Source organism: Coregonus lavaretus, assembly GCF_964263955.1.
Source record: "Coregonus lavaretus genome assembly, chromosome: 8".
Classification (NCBI taxonomy): Eukaryota; Metazoa; Chordata; class Actinopteri; order Salmoniformes; family Salmonidae; genus Coregonus; species Coregonus lavaretus.
This window is the reverse complement of record NC_139995.1, coordinates 43,907,253-43,932,054: the sequence shown is the minus strand read 5'-3', so window position 1 is coordinate 43,932,054 and position 24,802 is coordinate 43,907,253. Positions and strand designations below refer to the sequence as shown.

The 24,802-nt window shown below is 43.8% G+C and overlaps 1 protein-coding gene across 1 annotated transcript; it reads left to right on the top strand.

The window, feature by feature from the left end:
* The first annotated feature begins 1,840 nt into the window (after positions 1 to 1,840).
* lamb3 (laminin subunit beta 3) lies at positions 1,841 to 23,372 on the top strand. The gene is made up of 22 exons (XM_084167454.1): positions 1,841 to 1,976; positions 2,178 to 2,226; positions 2,431 to 2,585; positions 14,766 to 14,880; positions 14,986 to 15,059; positions 15,176 to 15,367; positions 15,497 to 15,560; positions 15,782 to 15,963; positions 16,051 to 16,171; positions 16,388 to 16,576; positions 16,750 to 16,905; positions 17,053 to 17,343; positions 17,503 to 17,875; positions 18,068 to 18,228; positions 18,420 to 18,631; positions 18,747 to 18,950; positions 19,103 to 19,247; positions 19,466 to 19,673; positions 20,528 to 20,669; positions 20,886 to 21,062; positions 21,172 to 21,334; positions 23,116 to 23,372. Exons 2-22 carry the CDS (start codon positions 2,202 to 2,204, stop codon positions 23,253 to 23,255), a joined length of 3,489 nt encoding a protein of 1,162 aa, XP_084023580.1. The 5' UTR covers positions 1,841 to 1,976; positions 2,178 to 2,201; the 3' UTR covers positions 23,256 to 23,372.
* Positions 23,373 to 24,802: the final 1,430 nt, after the last annotated feature.

The following is a 24,802-nucleotide window of genomic DNA, read 5'->3' as shown; positions in this document are numbered from 1 at the left end:
CCAAAAACGACTTAAGTAGTACTTTAAAGTATTTTTACTTAAGTACCTTACACCACTGGTGTGTGTCTATGTGCCATTGGTAGGTGTACGGTACCAAATTATACCTAGTGGTACTTGTTTAGATGAATCCCATAGAAATAAACAAACTAATTCATAGGTTATTATTATTGTGCAATTGCCATCTTCAATAGGCTACCTGGTCGTTTATCTACTGTAAAATAAAGGCTTACCAAATCTATATAGAGCAGAATAAAAATATATACGTCATAATTCAACAAAATATTGTACATGCAAAAATGCTAAATTGTTATTCTGTATAAAAAATGTAAGCTTGACGACACCTGTCGGCCATACGCAGCATTCAAGATGCTGAGATCAGACCGTTTGAATTGAGTCAAAGGCCGTATAAACCCAGTCACCCTCCTGTCATGACCATTACGTCTGCAGACACTGTGAACTCTATCTGTACTGACACACACACACACACACACACACACACACACACACACACACACACACACACACACACACACACACACACACACACACACAGACATACACACACACACACACACACACACACACACACACACACACACACACACACACACACACACACACACACACACACACACACACACACACACACACACACATACATACACAACTCTTTCTGCGCAAACTGTGACTAATTTGATGATCTTATTATTGCATGACTTTGACTGGACCAGTCATACATAATTCCATATAAATTTGAGAGAGATGACGTGAGTTTTGGGAATCAGAGAGGTGAAAACAAGAGGACTCTTGGCCAGTGTTAAGCATGTGAGGTGAGAGTGAAGGGTTTTTTCTCACTTCACTTACACTCATCATTTCAGAATTAGCGGGTACACACAGCTATTTCAGATTAGTAGTTAATGGACCCAATTTGACAGTGCACCCCCTCACCTGATCCCTCAACCTTGCTCACATACACAGTAATACACACACACTGATGAGGCATTTGGTGCAGTATATGAAGGCCATAATCATTTGAGATGAGTACTAGTAGTTTTTAGAGCCTCCCTCTCCCAAAATATTATACCAAAGTGTTGTTGCCACGGATACCTTACCAGTCCTTATCCTGCCTAAGGGGTAAGTGGAAGCTATAAGGTGTGGCTACAACCGTCTGGCAATGTGTGTGTGTGTGTGTGTGTGTGAGACAGAGGTGAGTCAGAGAACACACCCTGGTCCTGGCTGTTAGTCAGTGGCTATGGAGAAAAACAATATGTATTCAGCAGCCCGGAGGCTAGGTTTTATTACACACAGGTGATGATCCACACACCGCCACACGCCAACACACAGAATGCCAGGGTTACCACATAGCTGTGCCAAGCCGTTTTACTGCCTGCAGGATAAACATTTAGAGATGTGTGTGTGTTTCTGTGTGTGTTTGTGTTAGTATGTGTGTGTAGACTGATTTAGATGGGAATGACAAAGAGAATAATACTCAAAATGGGTTCATTTACAAACGTTTTTGCGCAATGTTTCATAAACAATCACTGCATACTTAGACTACTCTCCTTGTTGAGACAAGCTGCTAACCCAACCACTCATCCACAGCTATGTTTTACCACATCGCTACAGAGAACTGTTTATAATGTTATTCTCTGTAGTTTATCCCCCCACTGTTCATTTTGGAAGGTCCACCCTTTTCAAAAATATGTTGTTGTTAGTACTGTATGTGTGTGTGTGCGTGTGTGTAGGTGTGTGTGTGTGCATGTGTGTGTGTGTGTGTTTGTATTCATCCCAGCAGGGTGTGGTTGCAAAGGGGAAGGGTGTGTCTGCCAGTTACCTTTCTGACACACTCTGTATCATGTAGCCAGGTGAGACAGTGTTTATAAGGACACATCCAAGAACCCACACACACATTTAGACAGACTGAGATTCTGAACAGCACACACACACGCGCGTCTACATACATACACCTACAACTGGTGAGTACTGAGCTGGATCGATTAACAATTCACTTTCACTGGATATTGGACCTTTTCTTTTCAATGTAGTTCAACATATTTTGCCTTCATACATTTCCTGTGTTGTTAATTTCTTCCAATTATTTAGTCAACCAATTTATTTCTTATATTGTTGTGTTACCTTTATTGTTTATTGTCTTTTTGTCTTTTTGTCTTTTGAAGAATTTCTCATAGTAGGAAACAAAGATGTGGATTTTATTCCAGTTAGCAGGTATGTGTTAACATTTCATTGATTTCTAATTGAAAATGATCGATGAGTTGTTTTTTTAAATTTAGATTTGTAGTTCGTTTTAGTCTTAACATCTAGATTGTTGTGATAGTTTTGTGTAGGATATGAGGAAATATGTAATTGTGTTCATACTTCTAACTGGGATGATACTGATTCATTGATTGATGAATTGATCCCCTCCCCCAGCCCTGACTGCAGTGGCTGCGACTCAGAGGGACTGTTCTCAGGGGGCCTGTTACCCCCCAATGGGAGACCTGCTCCTGGGTAGGGACCGTCAGCTCCACGCCTCCTCCACCTGCGGCCTCACCGGCTCTGAGGTCTTTTGCACCCTCTTCGGACAGGTAAGACCCTACTCTTACTGTTCTGAAAGACACAAAGAACCACCTATATTACAAAGACAAGTGAATCTCATCGACGCTGCTAGTTTTGATAGTGTATACATAAAAGTGTGTAAACCTTCAAGTGAAGGCATGGGCTGTTATTCTACCCAGGGTGTTTTTGTCAAGTGCAGTCCCTTTTAACACTAATGCATCGGCACTGTAAGAGATGGGGGGAAAGTAGGGCAATGGGAGGTTTTGTAGCTCTTAATTATTATGAGTTGTTCATCAGGGTTGTTTAACGTGTAACAACATTTCAGGTTTGTAGAGTAGCTATAACTTTAGGCACGACAGTGAGCCAGCCAGACAGACAGACAAACATGCATGTTTAAAGACAGACAGAAGACAGACAGACAGAAATGCAAGAACACACACTCATGCACACACTGTGTGTCCAGCTTGGTTGTGCATGATGCTCTCTGTGCTGACCATGCACAGTAGGAGACCAGAGAGGGGGTGAAGGGGTGGGATGGGGAAAGGGAGAGGGTGGATAGAGGGTCAGGGGAGAACTGGTTGGTGTATTTTGTGAAAACGTCTGGATCTGGTGACAGAGACACACACTGCCAGATGTTGCAACTACAGTATTTGGAAAAACATTGGCTAGAGAACTATTTATTTGATTTCAAAGGAAAGACAGAAAATCAAATATACTGTTTTGAGGGGATTGATTAACTTTCAAACATCAGTGTTTAAGCCAAACCAGGGGCTGAAACCAAGTGAAAGGAGAACAGAGAATAAAAATCTTTCTGATTTCATTTGTGGTGCTGCCTGTTTGATTGACAGTGGAGTCTTTCATCTGAGCCACACCCTTCCGCTGGTGTTGCTGGGCAGGGCAGGTTCTGCTCTCAGAACTCACAAATACCAGCCTGTCTCTGTCTGTGCAGGAACACACACGTGCACGCACCACACATACACACACACCAGACTGTAGATATTTTTTTGCTGTCTGCTGGTTTTGGGTTCTGGCTTGAGTTTTTGAAACTCCAGCACTTTTGCATTTTGATATTTACTCAAAGTGATCGTGTTTCACTGGATGAATGTGTTGATTACACAACACAAACATGAAAGATGTTTTTAATGTTGGGCGTGTGGGGAGAGGTGCCCCAGGCCATAGAAACTGGTCTAGACTGGAGTGTTGATGTACTGCAACTGACTGACTGTGTGTGTTAAATCATGTGTGAAGGGTGTGGTTGTGGATTGACTATCTCTCTGACACACTCTGTATCACTCAGTACAGGTGAGACAGTGTGGACACTAGCAAGATGTGATCTGAAAAGAGTTACCTAGACATTGTGAAATGTTTTGACTAAAGAGGAACTGAGTTGCATGTCCACTGGCATTCCACTCAAGGCCACAGCGTTATTACTAAGCTGTTAGTAAGGACAAGGAAGGACACTGTGGTGTTGGATTCCTCTCCTTCTCTCCGGGTGCCTTCTTACATGTCCTCAGAGTTTACAGGGTCATGCTTGGAGTTGAGGTGAACAGGTGGTAAAACATGCTGTAACTGTACCGCCTGGTGTGCAGGCTGGATAGTTCCATAGGTAATAGTACTACAATGTGATATAAGAAGATAAGAGTAGATAAGATCAACTTTATTGTCCCAGAATGGAGATGAAAAAAATTGTCCATAGTCCCTGTGTATTAATCTTTGCTCGTTTTATGCAATCTATGTCAGGTGTGTGTGTTTACTGTAGCCACCTGCATGGCCTGCGGCCAGTCGATCAATACTCTTTGTACACTTTGTACAGTATCAAACTCTTTGGTGGACTGACTGCATTTGATGATGGAAGACATGCTGTGCTAAACCATCTAATGGTCAATTAGAATTAAATACTTTATTGATTTCCCAGCAGAAATGGACGAGATGGCCATATCAGCTGAGTCAGCCAGAAGGAGAGTTGAGCAGTACAGTGTGCCAGGGCTTTATCACTCAGTGTCCAGGCAGTGGTAGGAGAGAAAGAGAAAGAGGTATAGAAGAGAGTGATAGAGAGAGGGGGTAGAAGAAAGGATTGGAGAAATAGAGAAAGGGGATAGGAGCCTTGGCTTTCCTGTTCAGTGTTGACAGATCTATTCTGGAGGGTATGGTTGGATTTAGTTTGGCACAGTGAGATGGCGAAGTTTGAATAACCAGACGGGTCTAACCTCTCCTCTCTCTTGCACAACACTCACCTCTACCCTTGACCTGACCTTGGCACTGGCAGCTGCCAGAGAGTTGCCAATAGCAACAAGCCAACATGGCTCAGAGCGATTTTCCATCAGGGTTTGGTATGAACCAATCAGAGATGTGATAAGAAAGGCTGATCCCCTTTTACTCAGGGATGGAGGGGATTTTAGCCAATACCTGGCTCCGAGACCAGGTCGAGCCTACTAACCATATCAGGTTCCACACTGTGACCTAATTTCATACCATGGTTTATACTCATTTGGTATATTTATGTGTTTATGTTTTTTCCTTTCTTTATAGAATGATGCATTGTTCCCTGTGTAGAAATGTGGAAAGGTACTAATATTTGAGAGATATAAACCACGTTTCCATCCACAGTTTTTATGCCAGTCATACCATATAAAAACAAATCATGACAGCTGTGATGGAAACAGAAAGTTTCGGTTCAATTTGATAAATGCCAACAGATAATTTGTTTGTTCGACATGGTGGGATCTTTTTGTGTCTGTAAAATTAATTATGTAAGAAATGCAGTGGAAACGCTTTTATGCTCAAATATTGATATAATAACCATCTTTTTTTATTTATTATTTATTTATTTATTTCACCTTTATTTAACCAGGTAAGCCAGTTGAGAACAAGTTATCATTTACAACTGCGACCTGGCCAAGATACAGCAAAGCAGTGCGATAAAAACAACAACAACACAGAGTTACATATGGAATAAACAAAACGTACAGTCAATAACACAACAGAAAATATATATACAGTGTGTGCAAATGTAGTAAGTTATGGAGGTAAGGCAATAAATAGGCCATAGTGCAAAATAATTACAATTTAGTATTAACACTGGAGTGATAGATGTGCAGAAGATGATGTGCAAATAGAGATACTGGGGTGCAAATGAGTAAAATAAATAACAATGTAAATAACAATATGGGGATGAGGTAGTTGGGTGGGCTAATTACAGATGGGCTGTATACAGGTGCAGTGATCGGTAAGCTGCTCTGACAACTGATCCTTAAAGTTAGTGAGGGAGATAAGTGTCTCCAGCTTCAGAGATGTTTGCAGTTCGTTCCAGTCATTTGCAGCAGAGAACTGGAAGGAATGGTGGCCAAAGGAGGTGTTGGCTTTGGGGATGACTAGTGAGATATACCTGCTGGAACGCATACTACGGGTGGGTGTTGCTATGGTGACCAATGATCTAAGATAAGGCAGGGATTTGCCTAGAAGTGATTTATAGATGACCTGGAGCCAGTGGGTTTGGCAAAGTATATGTAGTGAGTGCCAGCCAACGAGAGCGTACAGGTCACAATGGTGGGTAGTATATGGGGCTTTGGTGACAAAACGGATGGCACTGTGATAGACTACATCCAATTTGCTGAGTAGAGTGTTGGAGGCTATTTTGTAAATTACATCGCCGAAGTCAAGGATCGGTAGGATAGTCAGTTTTACGAGGGCATGTTTAGCAGCATGAGTGAAGGAGGCTTTGTTGCGAAATAGGAAGCCGATTCTAGATTTAACTTTAGATTGGAGATGCTTAATATGAGTCTGGAAGGAGAGTTTACCAGACACCTAGGTATTTGTAGTTGTCCACATATTCTAAGTCAGACCCGCCGAGAGTAGTGATTCTAGTCGGGCGGGCGGGTGCAAGCAGCGTTCGATTGAAGAGCATGCATTTAGTTTTACTTGCGTTTAAGAGCAGTTGGAGGCCACGGAAGGAGTGTTGTATGACATTGAAGCTCGTTTGGAGGTTTGTTAACACAGTGTCCAATGAAGGGCCAGATGTATACAAAATGGTGTCGTCTGCGTAGAGGTGGATCTGAGAGTCACCAGCAGCAAGAGCGACATCATTGATATACACAGAGAATAGAGTCAGCCCGAGAATTGAACCCTGTGGCACCCCCATAGAGACTGCCAGAGGTCCAGACAACAGGCCCTCCGATTTGACACATTGAACTCTATCTGAGAAGTAGTTGGTGAACCAGGCAAGGCAGTCATTTCAGAAACCAAGGCTATTTAGTCTGCCAATAAGAATGCGGTGATTGACAGAGTCAAAAGCCTTGGCCAGGTTGATGAAGACGGCTGCACAGTACTGTCTTTTATCGATCGCGGTTATTATATCATTTAGGACCTTGAGCGTGGCTGAGGTGCACCCATGACCAGCTCGGAAACCAGATTGCATAGCGGAGAAGGTACGGTGGGATTCTAAATGGTCGGTGATCTGTTTGTTAACTTGGCTTTCAAATACTTTCGAAAGGCAGGACAGGATGGATATAGGTCTGTAACAGTTTAGATCTAGAGTGTCACCCCCTTTGAAGAGGGGGATGACCGCGGCAGCTTTCCAATCTCTGGGGATCTCAGACGATACGAAAGAGAGGTTGAACAGGCTAGTAATAGGGGCTGCGACAATTTCGGCGGCTAATTTTAGAAAGACAGGGTCTAGCCCAGCTGAATTGTAGGGGTCCAGATTTAGCAGCTCTTTCAGGACATCAGCTATCTGAATTTGGGTGAAGGAGAAGCGGGGGGGGGGGGGGGGGGGCAAGTTGCAGCGGAGGGTGCAGAGCTGGTGGCCGGGGTAGGGGTAGCCAGGTGGAAAGCATGCTTATTGAAATGTAGTAGTATTATTCAAAATGCTTATTGAAGTAGTAGTAAGTAGTACATGAAAGTATTTTTTCTTAAGTACTTTACATCACTGTCACGCACTGATTTTTATCCACAACAAGTCTGTTTGGTGGAAACACACCACTGGTGGGAAAATAAATACACATATTTTCTTTATGCGGATTTTAGAATATTCACATGAAAATATGTTGCCAATTGGATGGAAACCTAGCTAGTGAGCATAAAATATTCAGACATTCAAAATGGGGCATCCAATATTGCCACCAGTCCACCCACCATGGAATTATAATTCTATAGCTTAGACAGCTTTATAATACAAGGTTCAAGTAAAGGGGTACCAGAAGGAGGGTACCATGAATGGCCCAGGCCAGGGGCCGTAGTCACAAAGCATCTCAGAGTAGAAAATTGGTCATAAGTGCTCAGAATAGAGACATTTTGCCCCTACTCTTACGGGTAAAAATAAAAGCTATGCATGAAACCTCTTTAGTCATAAGCGTCCCACCTAGTTGACAGATATTTAGGAGACCTCATGAGCTGTCCTAAGCAGTTCAAGTAACTGTCCAGTGAAAATCTCACTTTTCAAAATGTATAGTCTGTTAAAGCTGCAATATGTAACTATTTGGGCGACCCTACCAAATTCATTCTCATTGAAAGCAAGTTTAAGAAGCGGTAGATCGGTGTTATGATGAGTTTCTAGTATTGAGAAGTGAGGATGCAAGAATTTACTTAGACATTCTGTGGAGATTTTATACCAAGTATTTATTTGATCACGAGCTCGTGGGTTCATCTAACAAACGGACATAGCTCTGCCCTTTGTCAGTTGAACTGCCCATACACACAAATCTCACAGCTTTTATACTCTTGGTTATCCTTCCTTTCACATACATCTGGCAACCATTATGAGCACTCCCTTTCTCTGATGTTATTACTCTTTACCCCAAGTCAGTATATCCTGTCCCATCAATTATTCTAATATCAACCTCAGTAATCTCCTTTGACATAATGGAATGTAGACTCAGTGGAACCAAGTCAATTATCCCCTAACTCTTCCCTGGTCCACACAATACTATGACATCATTACAATCGGTTTTATGTGCACCATTTCTATGCTTCCTGCTCTTAAGTTTTGTTTTTGTGTCTTTTACTTTCGGTTTTGTACACCAGCTTCAAACAGCTGAAAATATAATATTTTTGGTTATTGAAAATATATTTCACAGCGGTTTAGATGGTACAATGATTCTCTACACTCTGAGTGCTTGTTTTGTCACATAAACTGAAATTAGGCGAACTATTAGGATTTTAGCAACGAAGGAAACGGCAGAGTGATTTAAAAAAAAGAAGACACATGTACCATGTGTCACGAATGTTGAGAGACGGGTCGGACCAAGGTACAGTGTGAAAAGCGTACATGTTTATTCACCCAAATAAACATACAAACAAAACAAGAAACAACGTAACGTGAAGTCCAAAAGGCTATACACATACTAGCCTAACAGGAACAAGATCCCACAATACACAGTAGGCAATGGGCTACCTAAGTATGATCCCCAATCAGAGACAATGAGCGACAGCTACCTCTGATTGGGAATCATACCCGGCCAGACATAGAAATAGAAAACCTAGAACCTAAACCTAGAAATTCTAACATAGATACTCACGCCCTGACCAAACCAACTAAAGACAACTGGCCTCTCAATGTATTCAATTTTGAGTTTGCATCCCAATATTACACTTTATATACATCACAGATAAATAATAATATAATATGCCATTTAGCAGACGCTTTTATCCAAAGCGACTTACAGTCATGCGTGCATACATTTTTGTGTATGGGTGGTCCCGGGGATCGAACCCACTACCTTGGCGTTACAAGCGCCTGTGCTCTACCAGCTGAGCTACAGAGGACCACACAGATGACTGAACTATAACAAAACATCTGATATTTTGTGGATTTTTTTAAAGAATGTTAATTAATGATGTAATTATGAAAAATATTAATAGTATTCCACCTATGAGGCCATTAGGTCATTTGACTGAAGGAAAGCGCTCCCTCATTCCCAAATATTCTTGTTGACTGGCCTTATACTCGTATTTATAGCCAAAGCATACATTAGAGTAAAAAAAAAAAGAAAAAAGTTTTACCTTGTATCTCAAACAGACTGTTTAAAAAATGCTGGCTCATTGGCTGAGCCGGCCAATCAGCAATCTACTCCCATTAATATTTTTAATGACCGATATACGCCCACACCATTCTGTTGTTGGGGTATGCCCACACCATTCTGTTGTTGGGGTATGCCCACACCATTCTGTTGTTGGGGTATGCCCACACCATTCTGTTGTTGGGGTATGCCCACACCATTCCAACACACAAAAGCTGCTTTTTAATTTACTTAATTTTTTTTTTTTTTATGAAAGAAAAGTATTTCACTCATATTGCAATTAATTATAAGTCATATTTCATAGAAATCGGGAAACACTGGACAGTTACTTTAAGAATTACCAGCAGGTGTCTTGATTATAGAAAAAGGCGGCTCAGTGGTTCCTGCACCATAGACAAGTAATTGCTTTGGAGTTGAAAGAATGTTTTGATATTTCTAAATGATCAATCCATGAATAATCTAGACCTACATGTAACAGTATCTCTTGCACTTTTGACAATGATTTCACATGAGGCCTAATTCACATATCTGGCTAAATACTTATAACCCATACCCACTGGGCACAGACATCAGTTCAACGTCTAGTTTTGATTTACATTTGGTTGAATTGTCAACTAACGTGAATTCAACGTGAAATCAACAGAAAATGTCACCATGTCATTGGATTTCGTTTCAAAGTTTGGTGAAAAAAATACGAAATGTCCTTAAATTGATTACCTTTTGTGAATCCTATCAGTTTTCCACGTTTATTCAACATCATCACATATATTATTTGGGTTGAAATTATGTGGAAACAACGTTGATTCAACCAGTTTTTGCCCAGTGGGTAGGAAATAATCATATATTTTTCTTTCGATTATTTAATTAACCTAAATAATGTTATTTAAAGTAATCCATTTGAGCGCAATATCACGTTGTTAAAAAAATATGTAGAAATTGGGCATGCCTATGAGTTGGGCAATTGACAGCATCTAGGGTATATGTGTTTGGTGATTAATGATAGACCCTTCAAACATTTTATGCAACATTATCGGCAAGTGACTTGATGCCTACTGTGCAATTTAGAGTTGTTGAACGGGAGTGACGAGTGTGTTGATATAATGTTAATATTATCAAAATTCTTCTTTAAACAACCAGTACAATGTGATAAGCATATCACATTGTTCAAAATATCAGGATTCATTTATTTAAAAGGATTATGCATGCCAACATATTAGACAATAATTAAAAGTAGGCAAAGTGATCGTGAAAATGATATCAAACGTTTACCATTGCAACATTTGATGTACAGTCACATTCACCGTGGTTGTCTGAAGCGTGCTATAGAGTTCACAGCAGGCCATGCCTCATCGCGATTGGTTATTCCCCATCATTTGAAACAATGTTACAGAGCGTCGTCACTATCTTTTCTTTGTGGTACCTCAAACTGTCGTGATTACCAGCAGAGATAAACTTTTATGAGTTGATTTAACTCCTGGCTCAGATTTAACTCCTGGGCAGTGTCTTAACATCATCTTAAAACCTACTCTGAGCTGAGAGTTTTTTTTGGTCTTAAAACAGGTTTGAACAGGATTCCTAGGACATTTTCTGAGATGCTTTATGGATAAGGGCCCAGGAATATCTCCAAGCAGTATCATGGTCCATGCATCTTTGGCGTGAGTGTCTGTACTCTGGTCCAGAGAGCCGGCCAGCTGGACATACACACACATTTTGATACAGACTGTTACTTTGGCAGACTAAGCTCTTCTGGTCAGATTCCAGTGTTCTGGCAGAGTTTCTCCATATTGTCCTTAGCAGCCTGCAGCCCAAGGGCACTGACTGGCTGGACACTGGCCAGGGCCAGGCAGGGTCTGGTGTCTGATGCAGACTATACTTAACTGAAACACTGTATCATACAGATAGCTATAAAGCTAGAAGGCTACATGCATTTTCATCTGAAGTCTCCAATATGTGGGATTGTTAGGATGAAGAAGAGGTTGACAATGTCCACTTACAATTCACATAACAGTAGGCTAATTAAAATATGTTTTTCCATCTGATGCTGCTGGTTGGGTTCTGTCTAACTGGGAAGTTGTTTCTGTAATTAATGAATCGGCAGAATGCTGTTCAATACCAAAGAGAGCCTCTCAAACAATGAACAGTGCTGTCCTGTCAGCATATCTGTCTCGGGGTCAATCTCCCAGTGAGTACTGACTACTGGTCCAGAAATAGACACACAGGTAGACCAGGGTCAAGCCTGATGCCACAGCACATGTATTTAGATATCACTGTGGTTCTGACAGCCAAAGTTGTTGGTTTGATTGCGGATTTAGTTTTTGCATGGGATACATATGTTGAACCTTGCCATGGGTATACACTGAGTCAGGGTTGATGGACACTGCATGCATTTATCTCTCCATGCAGTACAGTAGAATATATATATCCTTCTTTACCACGCCATTGGTTATGGTACAATTCACATTGACTTGACCAAAATACATGAATAATATTATTACATCATTACCACCCAATGACGTTACAATATAAAGTTGTTATACAACACTGGCAATAGTTCACACATTAGTGGACATAATTCTGTCTTTATATAACATTGTATTAACAATGTATTAATACACTGAATCTGCAGTAAATGTTTGCGTTTGTGTGTGTGGGTGCATGTGTGTGGACATGTGTGTGCATATGTGTGTGCACTGTGTAGATTTTAGTTTGTTTGACGAAATCTGATTGTCAACTTGCCTGTTGACTTTTAAAATCGTCGTATGGAGGAAGACAGTAAGCAAGCAAACAAGAGATAGGAAGCAATATATATATATATATATATATATATATATATATATATATATATATATAGAGAGAGAGAGAGAGAGAGAGAGAGGGGACATTTTTTTTATTAAAAAAAGAGAGAGAGCAAGCTGGACAGATGGACAGTAGCCACAGCTGGTGTTGAAACATCCAGCGCAGAGAGACCTTTCCCCCAGTGTGGAACAAGTCCATGGCCTCAATGGAATCTCTCACAATTCAGGCTCTCACTGCTCCAGACCCAGCCTCAACCCGCTCCGGCCAGGGCAAGCTGAGGTGGAGGTGAAGGGGAGTGGACACAAGGGGGTTGGAGGAGAGGACAATTGGAGGTATATGTAGTAGGGTTGGAGGAGAGGACAATTGGAGGTATATGTAGTAGGGTTGGAGGAGAGGACAATTGGAGGTATATGTAGTAGGGTTGGAGGTTATGGTTGTAGTGGAGAGGGGGAGGAGTTGCTGTTCTATATTTGTACAAAAAAAAGAGTTTTTTTTGTATTGTGAGGGGTGGTAGAAGGAGGTTTAAGGTCAGGGAAGGGGCACAGGTTAGAGTGAACACAGCCCGGTTGGAGGTGAGGGGACTGGTCAAGCTCCAACTCCAAACATGGCTAGGTGGAGCTGAGTGGAATTTTTTGAAGAATATTGTAGAAAGTGCTGAACAAATAAAATGTGATTGATTGATCAATGGAACCGGGTTTGGAGGTAGTGAGAGCAGTAAGACCGGTGATGTGGAGGATTTAAGGTCAGTGAAGGATGTGTGTGTGTCTATGCGTGCGTGTGCGTGTGCGTGTGCGTGTGTGCGTGTGCGTGTGCGTGTGTGTGGACCAAGTGATCTTGGGTCACAAAATACACGTACCAAACCCAGGGCTGGGAAACACCACTAGTGCTACACAAGAGCCTTCCCATTAGTGTTCTATTGACTGCCACTACCACACCGCTACCACAGCCACTACCACACCGCTACCACAGCCACTACCACACCGCTACCACAGCCACTACCACACCGCTACCACAGCCACTACCACACCGCTACCACAGCCACTACCACACCGCTACCACAGCCACTACCACACCGCTACCACAGCCACTACCACACCGCTACCACAGCCACTACCACACCGCTACCACAGCCACTACCACACCGCTACCACAGCCACTACCACACCGCTACCACAGCCACTACCACACCGCTACCACAGCCACTACCACACCGCTACCACAGCCACTACCACACCGCTACCACAGTGACACAAATCCTGACCTGCTGAATGATGTGGCGCTTTTGTTTTTTGTTAAAACAATTCTAACCCTACAACCCCTCCCCTAATTGGAGTAAACTAATGGACAACAACACTTAGGCTTCTACTTCCAGCTTATACATACTATATACATTTTATGGACACAATGTATTTTACAATAGTTATCTTTTGTTTTGTTTTTAATCCGATCCTTCAGCTAACATCAACCCCTCCCATCTATCTCTGAAGATTTCCAGTTTGATTTCTAATTTGCCATATATTTTTTACTGTGCTGTTTCACAAAAGTTCTGAACCTATATACATTTTACAGACACAGTATATTTTACATTAGTTATCTTGTTGTTTTTAATCCCACCCTTCAGCTCCACTCAACCCCTCCTATCTATCTCTTAACACCATCCATTTGTTATTTCTATTCGCCATATATTTGCTGTGATGTTTCACAAAAGTTCTGTACCTTTCTATTCTCATAGTTTCTACAGATTGTAAATTAAAGATACATTTGTTTGCTAAAAGTATTATTATGACTTGATGTGGCGCTTTTAGCCCAGGGTAGAAACAGAAGAGAGAGAGAGATTTTAGGTGGTGTTGGAGGAGGAACTGATACCCTGCTCTCAGTCCAGATTGGTCTGGTAAACTAGCATTTCCTGTCAAAGTAAGGACACAGAAACCTCCCACGACTGGCGTGCTGTTTGAATGTGTGCTGACCAATGACCAATGACTCACCATCACTACAAAGAGGTCAGGGGACACGCACATGCAAGACAAAGGGCAGAGCTTAGCTTTAATGCCCATGGACTACATGAATGATAAACTAATCTGGTCTGGTTTACATGTGTTTAAATATCTAGAGTACACACCCTCTATATCTACCCTACGCTCTAAAAATCAAACATGCTTTATTTGCATGACCTTACAAGTTGAAACAATGTTGCCAAATACAGAATATAATACTAAGCAGTATTAAAATGATCTCTCTCTCTCGCTCTCTCTCTCTCTATACCTCTCTCTCTCTCCTTACCTCACACTCTCCCTCTCCCTCCCTCCTTCTCTTGCTCCCTACCCCTCTCTCTCTCCCTCTCTTTCTCTCTCTCCCTACCTCTCTCTTTCTCCCGCTCTCTCTCTTTCCTCTCCCCATCAGTCGAGGATGAAGTGTTGTCCCTGTGACTCCAGGAACCCATCCAGTCAGTTGGCTCACACCATCCAGGATGTTCTATCCACTGCTGGACCCAACAGGTGGTGGCAGGCCAGGAAAGGTGAGGGGATACAAAGCTATAGAACACATATCTTAGTGCTGAGATCCATCCTAAAACTATTTCCTGTTGTGATCCAGAAAATAAACAAAACCTATGTTTCTCTAGACGTGAGTCCGGTCACCCTACAGTTGGACCTACAGAACCTGTTTCAGCTGGACACCCTCGTTCTGACCTTCAAGGTAAGACCCAGCCCCCAGACCAGCATGGACAGGGCTTGTCCAATGTGCAAGGGCCAATTTGTCTTTTTAAGTACAGTAGAATCTGATGGACAGTTTATCCGGTTGCCTCTACACAGGGTCCTCGTCCCAGTGCGCTGGTGGTGGAGAGGACGCTGGATAACGGTAAAACATGGCAACCTGCTCTCTACATGGCCTCAGACTGCAGCTCGGCCTTCCCTGGCATTGCCATGACTATGCCACGTTCCCTGGACCAGACCTATTGCTACACTCTGCCCCCCGCCACCACTAACCCCTACCAGGACCAGATTGTAAGGGAGGGGGACACAACGTTGGAAAATTGAGAAAATTCCCATGATATTTTGTGTTATTTTGTGTGTCTGTACCATGAATAAGTGGTTTGCTGTCCTCTTTTTGATTTTGCTCATTGTATTACACAGATTCAATTCAGCCCCTTGCGTCAGTTCTCTACCATCAGCATCCCCAATGGGAGGAAGATTCAAGGTAAGATGCTTACCCATCCATAATGCTCCCCAACTGTTACTATGGACAATATACCTACATGTCCAATAAGAGTACTTACAGTATATTACAATCTTTACACACTACATTTAAGCCATTTAGCAGGTGCTCTCCTCCAAAAGCACTTACAACTTTCTTGATTGACACAATCCTGATCCAATGAGGTTCTTTGCCCAGTGATTGACAGCTCTCTCTGTCCACAGAGGTGTCAGGATTGACAGGCCTGCGGGTGATGCTGACTAAGCTGGGTGCTGTGCCCCGCCTGCCGGGCCGCGCTCCCTCTCTGTTCTACGCCCTCAGAGAGATGAGAGTGATGGGCACCTGCCTCTGCCACGGCCATGCCAACCACTGTCTGCCGGATACTAACCAGCTACCTAACACACAGGTACATATTGTTAAACACGCGGGGTTACAGTTACAGTACAAGTGAATGGGTCTTTTGTGTGTTTATAGCTCTGTGTATGTGTTGCAGGTCAGTGCTCAGTGTGAATGCCAGCACAACACAGCAGGTACAAACTGTGAGCGCTGTGCAGATCTCTACAACGACCTGCCCTGGAGACCTGCAGAGGAGGGACATACACATACCTGCAAACGTACGCAACCACTAATGTCTTAATACGCTGACTACATATTTTTGGTACAAGTGTGGAGAAATAGGATGACTTTGCTAAAGTATCGCACAACCAGCAACTATAAGTAATAACTCCATGAAGACTGAACACCCTCAGTACAGGTGTGTGTGAGTTGACTGAACATATACAGTCATATATGTGTGTGTTGATTATTTCCCGTGGTGCTGCCCCCTGTAGGTTGTGAGTGTAACAACCACGCCCAGCGGTGCCGTTTCGACCCAGCTGTGTATGAGTCGAGCGGACGGAGGAGTGGGGGGGTGTGTGAGAGCTGTCTGCACCACACGACCGGGCCCAAGTGTGACCGCTGTGCCCCTGGATACCAACCCAACCACCGGAGCAGCATGGACCGGCCTGATGCCTGCATATGTGAGTGATTGTAAAACCGTGGTTTAATATGTATTAATAAAATACTACTGCCTTTAATCCTCTTTCTCTCCTACTATAGGTTTAATCACCACCACCACATTACGTCACAGTGTTACAATATGCTGTGTTTGATTATTGTTGTGTTTCTGTTTTGTTTCCTGTGTTTTGTACAGGCTGTCATTGCAGTGCTGAGGGGGTGGAGAATGGGGATCAGTGTGATGACGTCACAGGGTCCTGTCGCTGTAAGGCCAATGTTGATGGATCGCGCTGTGACCGCTGCAAGATGGGATACTACGGTCTGACCGCCTCCAACCCTCTGGGCTGCAACAGTGAGTCACCTTTCACTCTTGACCCTGAACCGGCAATTCATAAACTCTCACTATGATTACTTACAACTGTATTGACCATACTGTGGTGTTGGCCAGTGTATGTGTGTAGGTCTATCCCCATCTGACTCTGTGTCTGTCTCTCTCCAGAGTGCCGGTGCAGTAAAGAGGGCTCCGTGTCCAGTGTGTGTGACCCTGTGAGTGGTCAGTGTCCTTGCCGACCCCACCTCCAGGGGCTGACCTGTGACCAATGTTCCCATGGTTACTGGAATCCATCCTCCCCCCGTGGTTGTGAGCCCTGTCGCTGTGACCCCACCAACTCCCATGGTGACACCTGTGACCAGAGTACGGGTCAGTGTCAGTGCAGGTCAGGGTTTGGAGGTCGTACCTGTACAGAATGCCCTGACAACACCTACGGAGACCCACTCATTGGCTGCAGATGTAAGTGCCCTGTCGTGTTCTGTCACAGAAACGTTCAAAGGCTCTATAATATGCTTTGTTCAAAGCTTTTGACAATTCAATCCAATGGGCAGACTAAGTAACAAACATTTTCTCTTCCCTCTCTCTCTCCATCTCCTCCCTCTCTCCCTTTCTCTGTAGCGTGTCAGTGTGCTGCTGGTGGCACAGTGCCAGGAGGCTGTGATAAGCGTACGGGGGCCTGCCAGTGCCAGCTGGGTGTCACAGGTGCCCGTTGCGATGCCTGTACCCGTGGCCACTGTGACTCCTTCCCTGACTGTGAGGTCTGCCCCTCCTGCTTTTTCTCTCTGGACATGAACATCCAGAACCTTACCCTGGGCCTGGAGAGACTCTTCTCCAGGATTCCCTCTCTTCCTGGGGGCTCGTTGCCTACCGGTCTGGGTCCCCGCATCAGAACCCTGGAGGCCACTCTCACCCAGATACGAGACTCTCTCCCAATGCCACCTCCCTCTGCCAGACAAGTCAATGACGCCCTCTCTCAGCTCCGCAGGCTAAGGTGGGGGATGTTCATATGTCCCGGCAAACTTAGAATGTCTAAATAGAAGTGGGCATCAGATTCCATAAACTGCGAAACTTTGCTTTCAAAATTACATAGTTTCAGTGTATACATTTAAACACCTCTATTCCTGTAGGCTACAGTCCTTTATTACCCAGCTCACTGTCTCTCATCTCCAATGTAATCCTCCAGGGACCAGTTGGATCAGGTGGATGGAGATCTGTCACCCCAAGGCCGAGCCCCTGAGCTTGGCTCACAGCTGGACGAACTCCAGGCTCTACTGGACGGCCTGGGTCTGGTGTACAACACCAAGAGAGATGCTCTCAGGAACTCTGTCAACTCCAACTATGCAGGTGAGAGAGACACAACAGAGCTAGGAGCACCATCTGTGTGTCGAGTAGCAAAAACAAGGTTCAGAATTTAGAGTGTGGAATTTAGAATCCACAATCAAAATCAGAACCAAAGCCTTGATGCCAGTCTGTTTTGGTTTGAGCTAACTTATGGCTGCTATCACACCTGTTTGTCTTGGTTGGTTCTCTCTCAGGGGCCTTCTCTTCCATAAAGAATGCCTATGACGAGTCAACTGACTCGGCCAAGAATGTTGATGCTAGTGGGAAGACTGTAGAGCGGTCAACAGCGGTCAGAGAAGACGCCCTTGACCTCCAGAACCAGGTCCAACCAGCCAACACCATAGACCTGGAGAAACTAAACCAGCAGCTGAACACCAAACCTGACCTCACACCCACTGCCAAGCAGGTAACCCTAGCCCTTAACCCTAGCCCTAACCCTAACCCTAACCCTAGCCCTAACCCGAGCCCTAACCCTACCTCCACCTTAACATGAATGTGTATTTGTATTCCCTGTCTCTCAGGTGTGTGGAAGCGTGCGCTTTGCCCCCTGTACCCCTGCTCAGTGTGATGGTGAGCTGTGCCCTGCGGAGGGGGCGCCACCCTGTGGCCGTGGGGAGCGTTGCGTCGGGGCTCTGCCTCTGGGGACCCGGGCTGTGAGTGATGCTGAGGAGGTGAAAGACAGACTGAAGCAGCTCAATGGGAAGATCACACAGGCCGCTGCACGGGTAGGAGCTAACACTTTGTTTGTTTACTGTATGTTTCTAACCGTTTATTGCTGTGTTTTAATACTTACATGAAGGAGATGACTAGTTATTTAAGTGGTTAGTTTCATCATGTGGCGTTCAATGCTTTGTTCCTTTCTCCGTTCAATTCACAGATCCAGGAAACACAGGACACAGCCAATCAGGTCAGACAGTCCACGGACGATCTGGCCAATCAGATGAGGCAGGCCAGGGATGACCTGGATGCAGATCTGCAGGAGACAAGAGACTTTGTTAAAGAGCTGAAGGACTTCCTGTCAGGTGAGACATTGACAGTTATGTTCCAGTACCTTCAATAACCACTTACTTTTTTACTCTTAATAAAAGTATTCAAGTAGTAGTATAGAATTTTTGGGAGTGTGTAGTTCAATGACATTCCCCTCCTCTCTTCCTCCCTCTCCCCCACCTATCTTCCATTCTCTCTCCTCCTCCATCTTCCCCTCTATATCCTCCCTCCCTCCCTCCCTCCCTCTCTCCAGACCCGTCATCAGACCTGACACTCATCAGTACGGTGAGTGAGTGGATCCTGAACGCCAAGCTGCCTGTCAGTCTGGCTACTCTGAAGAGGAAGCTCAAGGAGATCAGAGACCTGGCGGCAGGACTCCCAGACAGCACTGCAGTCCTGGACCAGGCTGGACCACAGCTCGACACCGCCCGACGCCTGCTACAGGAGGCCCAGGACGCCAGGTATAACACCTTTTGTCAGTCTTAAGACAGGTTTATGTATTGTAGACATTTAAGCTTAGCCACAGGAAGTAGGGGTGCTGAGGGTGCTGCAAAAAATAGTGGTATTTGGTATTTTATTAGGATCCCCATTAGCTGTTGCGAAAGCAGCAGCTACTCTTCCTGGGGTTCACACAAAACATGAAACATTACATAATACAGAACATTAATAGACAAGAACAGCTCAAGGACAGAGCTACATCAATTTAAAAAAGGCACACGTAGCCTACATATCAATACATACACACAAACTTGTGCACTGGGCTTTTACTAGTCCTGTATTAGCGGACCGATATAGCCATCTGTAGCGCGGTAAAAAAAAAAGCAGCACCCCCAAACATCTTCCGCGGCTATGCATTTAAGTAAAGTATGACTAGTAAAGTATGACTAGTGCTAACTGTGCCACTAGAGATCCTGGTTCGAATCCAGGCTCTGTCGCAGCCGGCTTTGACCGGGACACTCATGGGCGGCGCACAATTGGCCCAGCGTCGTCCAGGGTAGGGGAGGGAATGGCCGGCAGGGATGTAGCTCAGTTGATAGAGCATGGCGTTTGCAACGCCAGGGTTGTGGGTTCGATTCCCATGGGGGGCCAGTATAAAATAATAGAATAAGTATTCACTAACTGTAAGTCGCTCTGGATAAGAGCGTCTGCTAAATGACTTTTTTAAAAAAAAATGTAAAAATGTTGTTGTAATGAATAACATTGATGCCAATTATGTGTGGTTTCTGAGGTCACTTTAACATTGTTGTGACTGCTGTGAATGTTGTAGTAAGGTTGCTGTAACATTGCTATAACGTTGTTGTGTGCTGTGTGACAGGGATGCTGCGCTGGGTGTGAAGGCTGATGTTGACGGGCTGTTGGAGGGCTTCACCACCGTGGAGGGCTCCCTCTCTGGCCTGGAGGACAAAGTGCAGGACAGCCTGGACATAGTTGATGACATCAGCAGCAACCTCACACAGGTGAGAGAGGGAGATCCATAGGTCCATTGAGCTAATGTACTCAAATAAATACAATTACGCTTCCAAACTAGTCTGACACCTATATTGATTCAATTGCTTCCATTTTCCATATCCCTCACAGCTTCTTACTGTATTATTCCTCTCAGTTTGATCCCTCCTCTCTCCATCCTCCTCTCTCCATCCCCCCAATAACATCCCTATTTCGACTCCCTCCAGACCAAGGCCCAGTTGTCTCCAGCGGTGAAGGCTCTAGGGGAGGTGTCTGCCCTGGCTGAGGGGATGAAGCCTCAGCTGGAGGGGCTCTGGGCTCTGGTGCGCTCTGGAGATATGCTGGCCCAGAATGCAACAGAAGACGCTGATAAAGCTAAGAGGGAGGCAGACGCTGCGGCCAAGGTGAGAGTAGTTTGTGTGTGTGTGTATGTGTGTTTGCTCGTGTATGTCCGTCTCTGTATGTAAGTGTGTGCTCAACTCATGGCCTGTCTCTTTGCCTATGTGTTTGTAGGAGCTGGCATCCCTGGAGAAGCAGCTGGAGAAGCTGCGTGCTGCAGAGAGGACCAGTGGGCGTGGCGATGGGACAGGGAGAGCAGGGGAGCGTCTCCAGAAGCTGCAGGAGGAGGCTGGTTCTCTGGCCCAGGACACTGGAGACATGATAAAGGCACTAGCAGGTACGGATGGGGAATAGCGAGGAGACACGCACATCTGCCAACATACATATAAACATACAGTACCAGTCAAAAGTTTGGACACACCTACTCATTCAAGGGTTTTTCTTTATTTTTACTATTTTCTACATTGTAGAATAATAGTGAAGACATCAACACTATGAAATAACACATATGGAATCATGTAGTAACCAAAAAAGTGTTAAACAAATCCAAATATATTTTATATTTGAGATTCTTCAAATAGCTACCCTTTGCCTTGATGACAGCTTTGCACACTCTTGGCATTCTCTCAACCAGCTTCACCTGGAATGCTTTTCCAACAGTCTTGAAGGAGTTCCCACATATGCTGTGCACTTGTTGGCTGCTTTTCTTTCACTCTGCCATCCGACTCATCCCAAACCATTTCAATTGGGTTGAGGTCGGGGGATTGTGGAGGCCAGGTCATCTGATGCAGCACTCCATCACTCTCCTTCTTGGTAAAATAGCCCTTACACAGCCTGGAGGTGTGTTAGGTCATTGTCCTGTTGATGGGATGGCGTATCTCTGCAGAATGCTGTGGTAGCCATGCTGGTTAAGTGTGCCTTGAATTCTAAATAAATCACAGACAGTATCACCAGCAAAGCACCCCCTCACCATAACACCTCCTCCTCCGTGCTTTACGGTGGGAATTCTACATGCGGAGATCATCCGTTCACCCACACCGCGTCTCACAAAGACACGGCGGTTGGAACCAAAAATCTCAAATTTGGACTCCAGACCAAGGGACACATTTCCACTGGTCTAATGTCCATTGCTCGTGTTTCTTGGCCCAAGCAGGTCTCTTCTTCTCATTGGTGTCCTTTAGTAGTGGTTTCTTTGCAGCAATTCAACCATTAAGGCCTGATTCACACAGTCCCCTCTGAACAGTTGATGTTGAGATGTGTCTGTGACTTGAACTCTGTGAAGCATTTATTTGGGCTGCAATTTCTGAGGCTGGTAACTCTAATGAACTTATCCTCTGCAGCAGAGGTAACTCTGGGTCTTCCATTCCTGTGGCGGGCCTCATGAGAACCAGTTTCATCATAGCGCTTGATGGTTTTTGCGACTGCACTTGAAGAAACTTTCAAAGTTCTTGAAATGTTCAGGATTGACTGACCTTCATGTCTTAAAGTAATGATGGACTGTCGTTTCTCTTTGCTTATTTGAGCTGTTCTTGCCATAATATGGACTTGGTATTTTACAAAATAGGGCTATCTTCTGTATACCTTGTCAAAACACAACTGATTGGCTCAAACGCATTAAGAAGGAAAGAAATTCCACAAATTAACTTTTAAGAAGGCAAACCTGTTAATTGAAATGCATTCCAGGTGACTACCTCATGAAGCTGGCTGAGAGAATGCCAAGAGTGTGCAAAGCTGTCATCAAGGCAAAGGGTGGCTATATGAAGAATCTCAAATATAAAATATACGTTGATTTGTTTAACACTTTTTTGGTTACTACATGATTACATATGTGTTATTTCATAGTTTTTATGTTTTCAATATTATTCTACAATGTAAAAAATAGTAAAAATAAAGAAAAACCCTTGAATGAGTAGGTGTGTCCAAACTTTGACTGGTAGTGTATATATATATATATATATAATATACGTGCGCATCTGTGGCACATTGAAAAAGACACTGAATGCTGATGTGAAATCTGAAATGATGTGATGATGAGTATCAATGAATCAAACATTCCCCTCTCTACCCTATCTCCCTCTGTCCCTTCTCCTGCTCTCCTCTCCCTCTCTCTCTGTCTAGGTAAAGCAGACTCTCTGCATAGTCTACAGGGTGAGGTCCTACTAACGTCCCAGAGGCTGAACGGACTGGAAACCAAACTGCTGGACCTCCTGGCTGACATGAGACAGAAGGTCACGATCCTCTCCACCTGCCAGGGCTGAGGTCAAAGGGCAGAGGTCATGCTCACATAGTATGTTCTTTGGGATAAAGCGATGTTACATATTTATTTTGTTCCACTTTTGTCGAATGAATGTCCCAATAAAGAGCTTTATTATTGATGTTGAGTGGTCTGAGAGTTTTCCTAAATGTGTGGCAGGTTTTTATTACTATGCTACACCCTGATTGGCCAAACAGAGCGTCTCTTAAACCTGCCACCAATCGGATAGCTGTCGAGGAGAGAGGGGTGGGATCTGTGGTTGTGTGAGGAGAGAACACCAAAGCACAGAAGAGGAACTTTATAACATTTGTTTTATGAAGAAACAAAACAAAGAAGCAATGCTTGTGGTTGTGGTTATAAGATATGAGCATCTCCAGTTATACAGTTACAATGGCATCGTCAATACAAGAGGAAGTCTATAGCAGCTTATGGCATAAAAGTGGCACATATAATTTAACTCTGTATGTAAAGTGGTGTTAGTGTTACACAGGACCACTTTAAGTTAAGTGTAACCATCTTCTCTTACACAGAGAAATGACAGCCCTCCAAACCCTTCTTGCCCTAAAGTCAGTGTGTTATGACATGGGTGTCAGGATTCAAACAGTGAGACCTGTCAATAACATTCAAACCTGTCGGCAAGCTTCATAACAGTCAAAAGCCTTATATTTAGGATTATAGAAGATAAAAAATAATTCACACAATATAAAAATACATAACGCTTGATCAATGACATCTCGAAACCCTTCTCCTTGAATACAGATATGTTGTACAGTATTCATAAACTTTTCAATGAAACCATTCTTTTACCAGGTTTACATGTATATCCATCCATTTTTCTCCAGAGACGGAGGACTCTGGTTTCTCCAGACCCATTATTAGTTTCAGATGTGAGTGAAAGAACAACGAAGCTTGATTCAGTTCAGACAAGAACACATAAAGTAGCCAAAGCCAATGAATTAACGAGTTACAAGCTAGCCGTCACAGCTACAGTGAGGGAAAAAAGTATTTGATCCCCTGCTGATTTTGTACGTTTGCCCACTGACAAAGAAATGATCAGTCTTTAATTGTAATGGTAGGTTTATATGAACAGTGAGAGACAGAATAACAACAAAAAAATCCAGAAAAACGCATTTCAAAAATGTTATAAATTGATTTGCATTTTAATGAGGGAAATAAGTATTTGACCCCCTCTCAATCAGAAAGATTTCTGGCTCCCAGGTGTCTTTTATACAGGTAACGAGCTGAGATTGGGAGCACACTCTTAAAGGGAGTGCTCCTAATCTCAGCTTGTTACCTGTATAAAAGACACCTGTCCACAGAAGCAATCAATCAGATTCCAAACTCTCCACCATGGCCAAGACCAAAGAGCTCTCCAGGGATGTCAGGGACAAGATTGTAGACCTACACAAGGCTGGAATGGGCTACAAGACCATCGCCAAGCAGCTTGGTGAGAAGGTGACAACAGTTGGTGCGATTATTCCCAAATGGAAGAAACACAAAATAACTGTCAATCTCCCTCGGCCTGGGGCTCCATGCAAGATCTCACCTCGT

Bases quoted from the DNA above. Each gene is read 5' to 3' on its own strand.
- lamb3 (XM_084167454.1), top strand. From the start codon at position 2,202: ATGTGGATTTTATTCCAGTTAGCAG. The intron at 17,344-17,502 runs GTAAGTGCCCTG...CTTTCTCTGTAG, and splicing joins CCCACTCATTGGCTGCAGAT to CGTGTCAGTGTGCTGCTGGT. The intron at 19,248-19,465 runs GTGAGACATTGA...CCCTCTCTCCAG, and splicing joins GCTGAAGGACTTCCTGTCAG to ACCCGTCATCAGACCTGACA.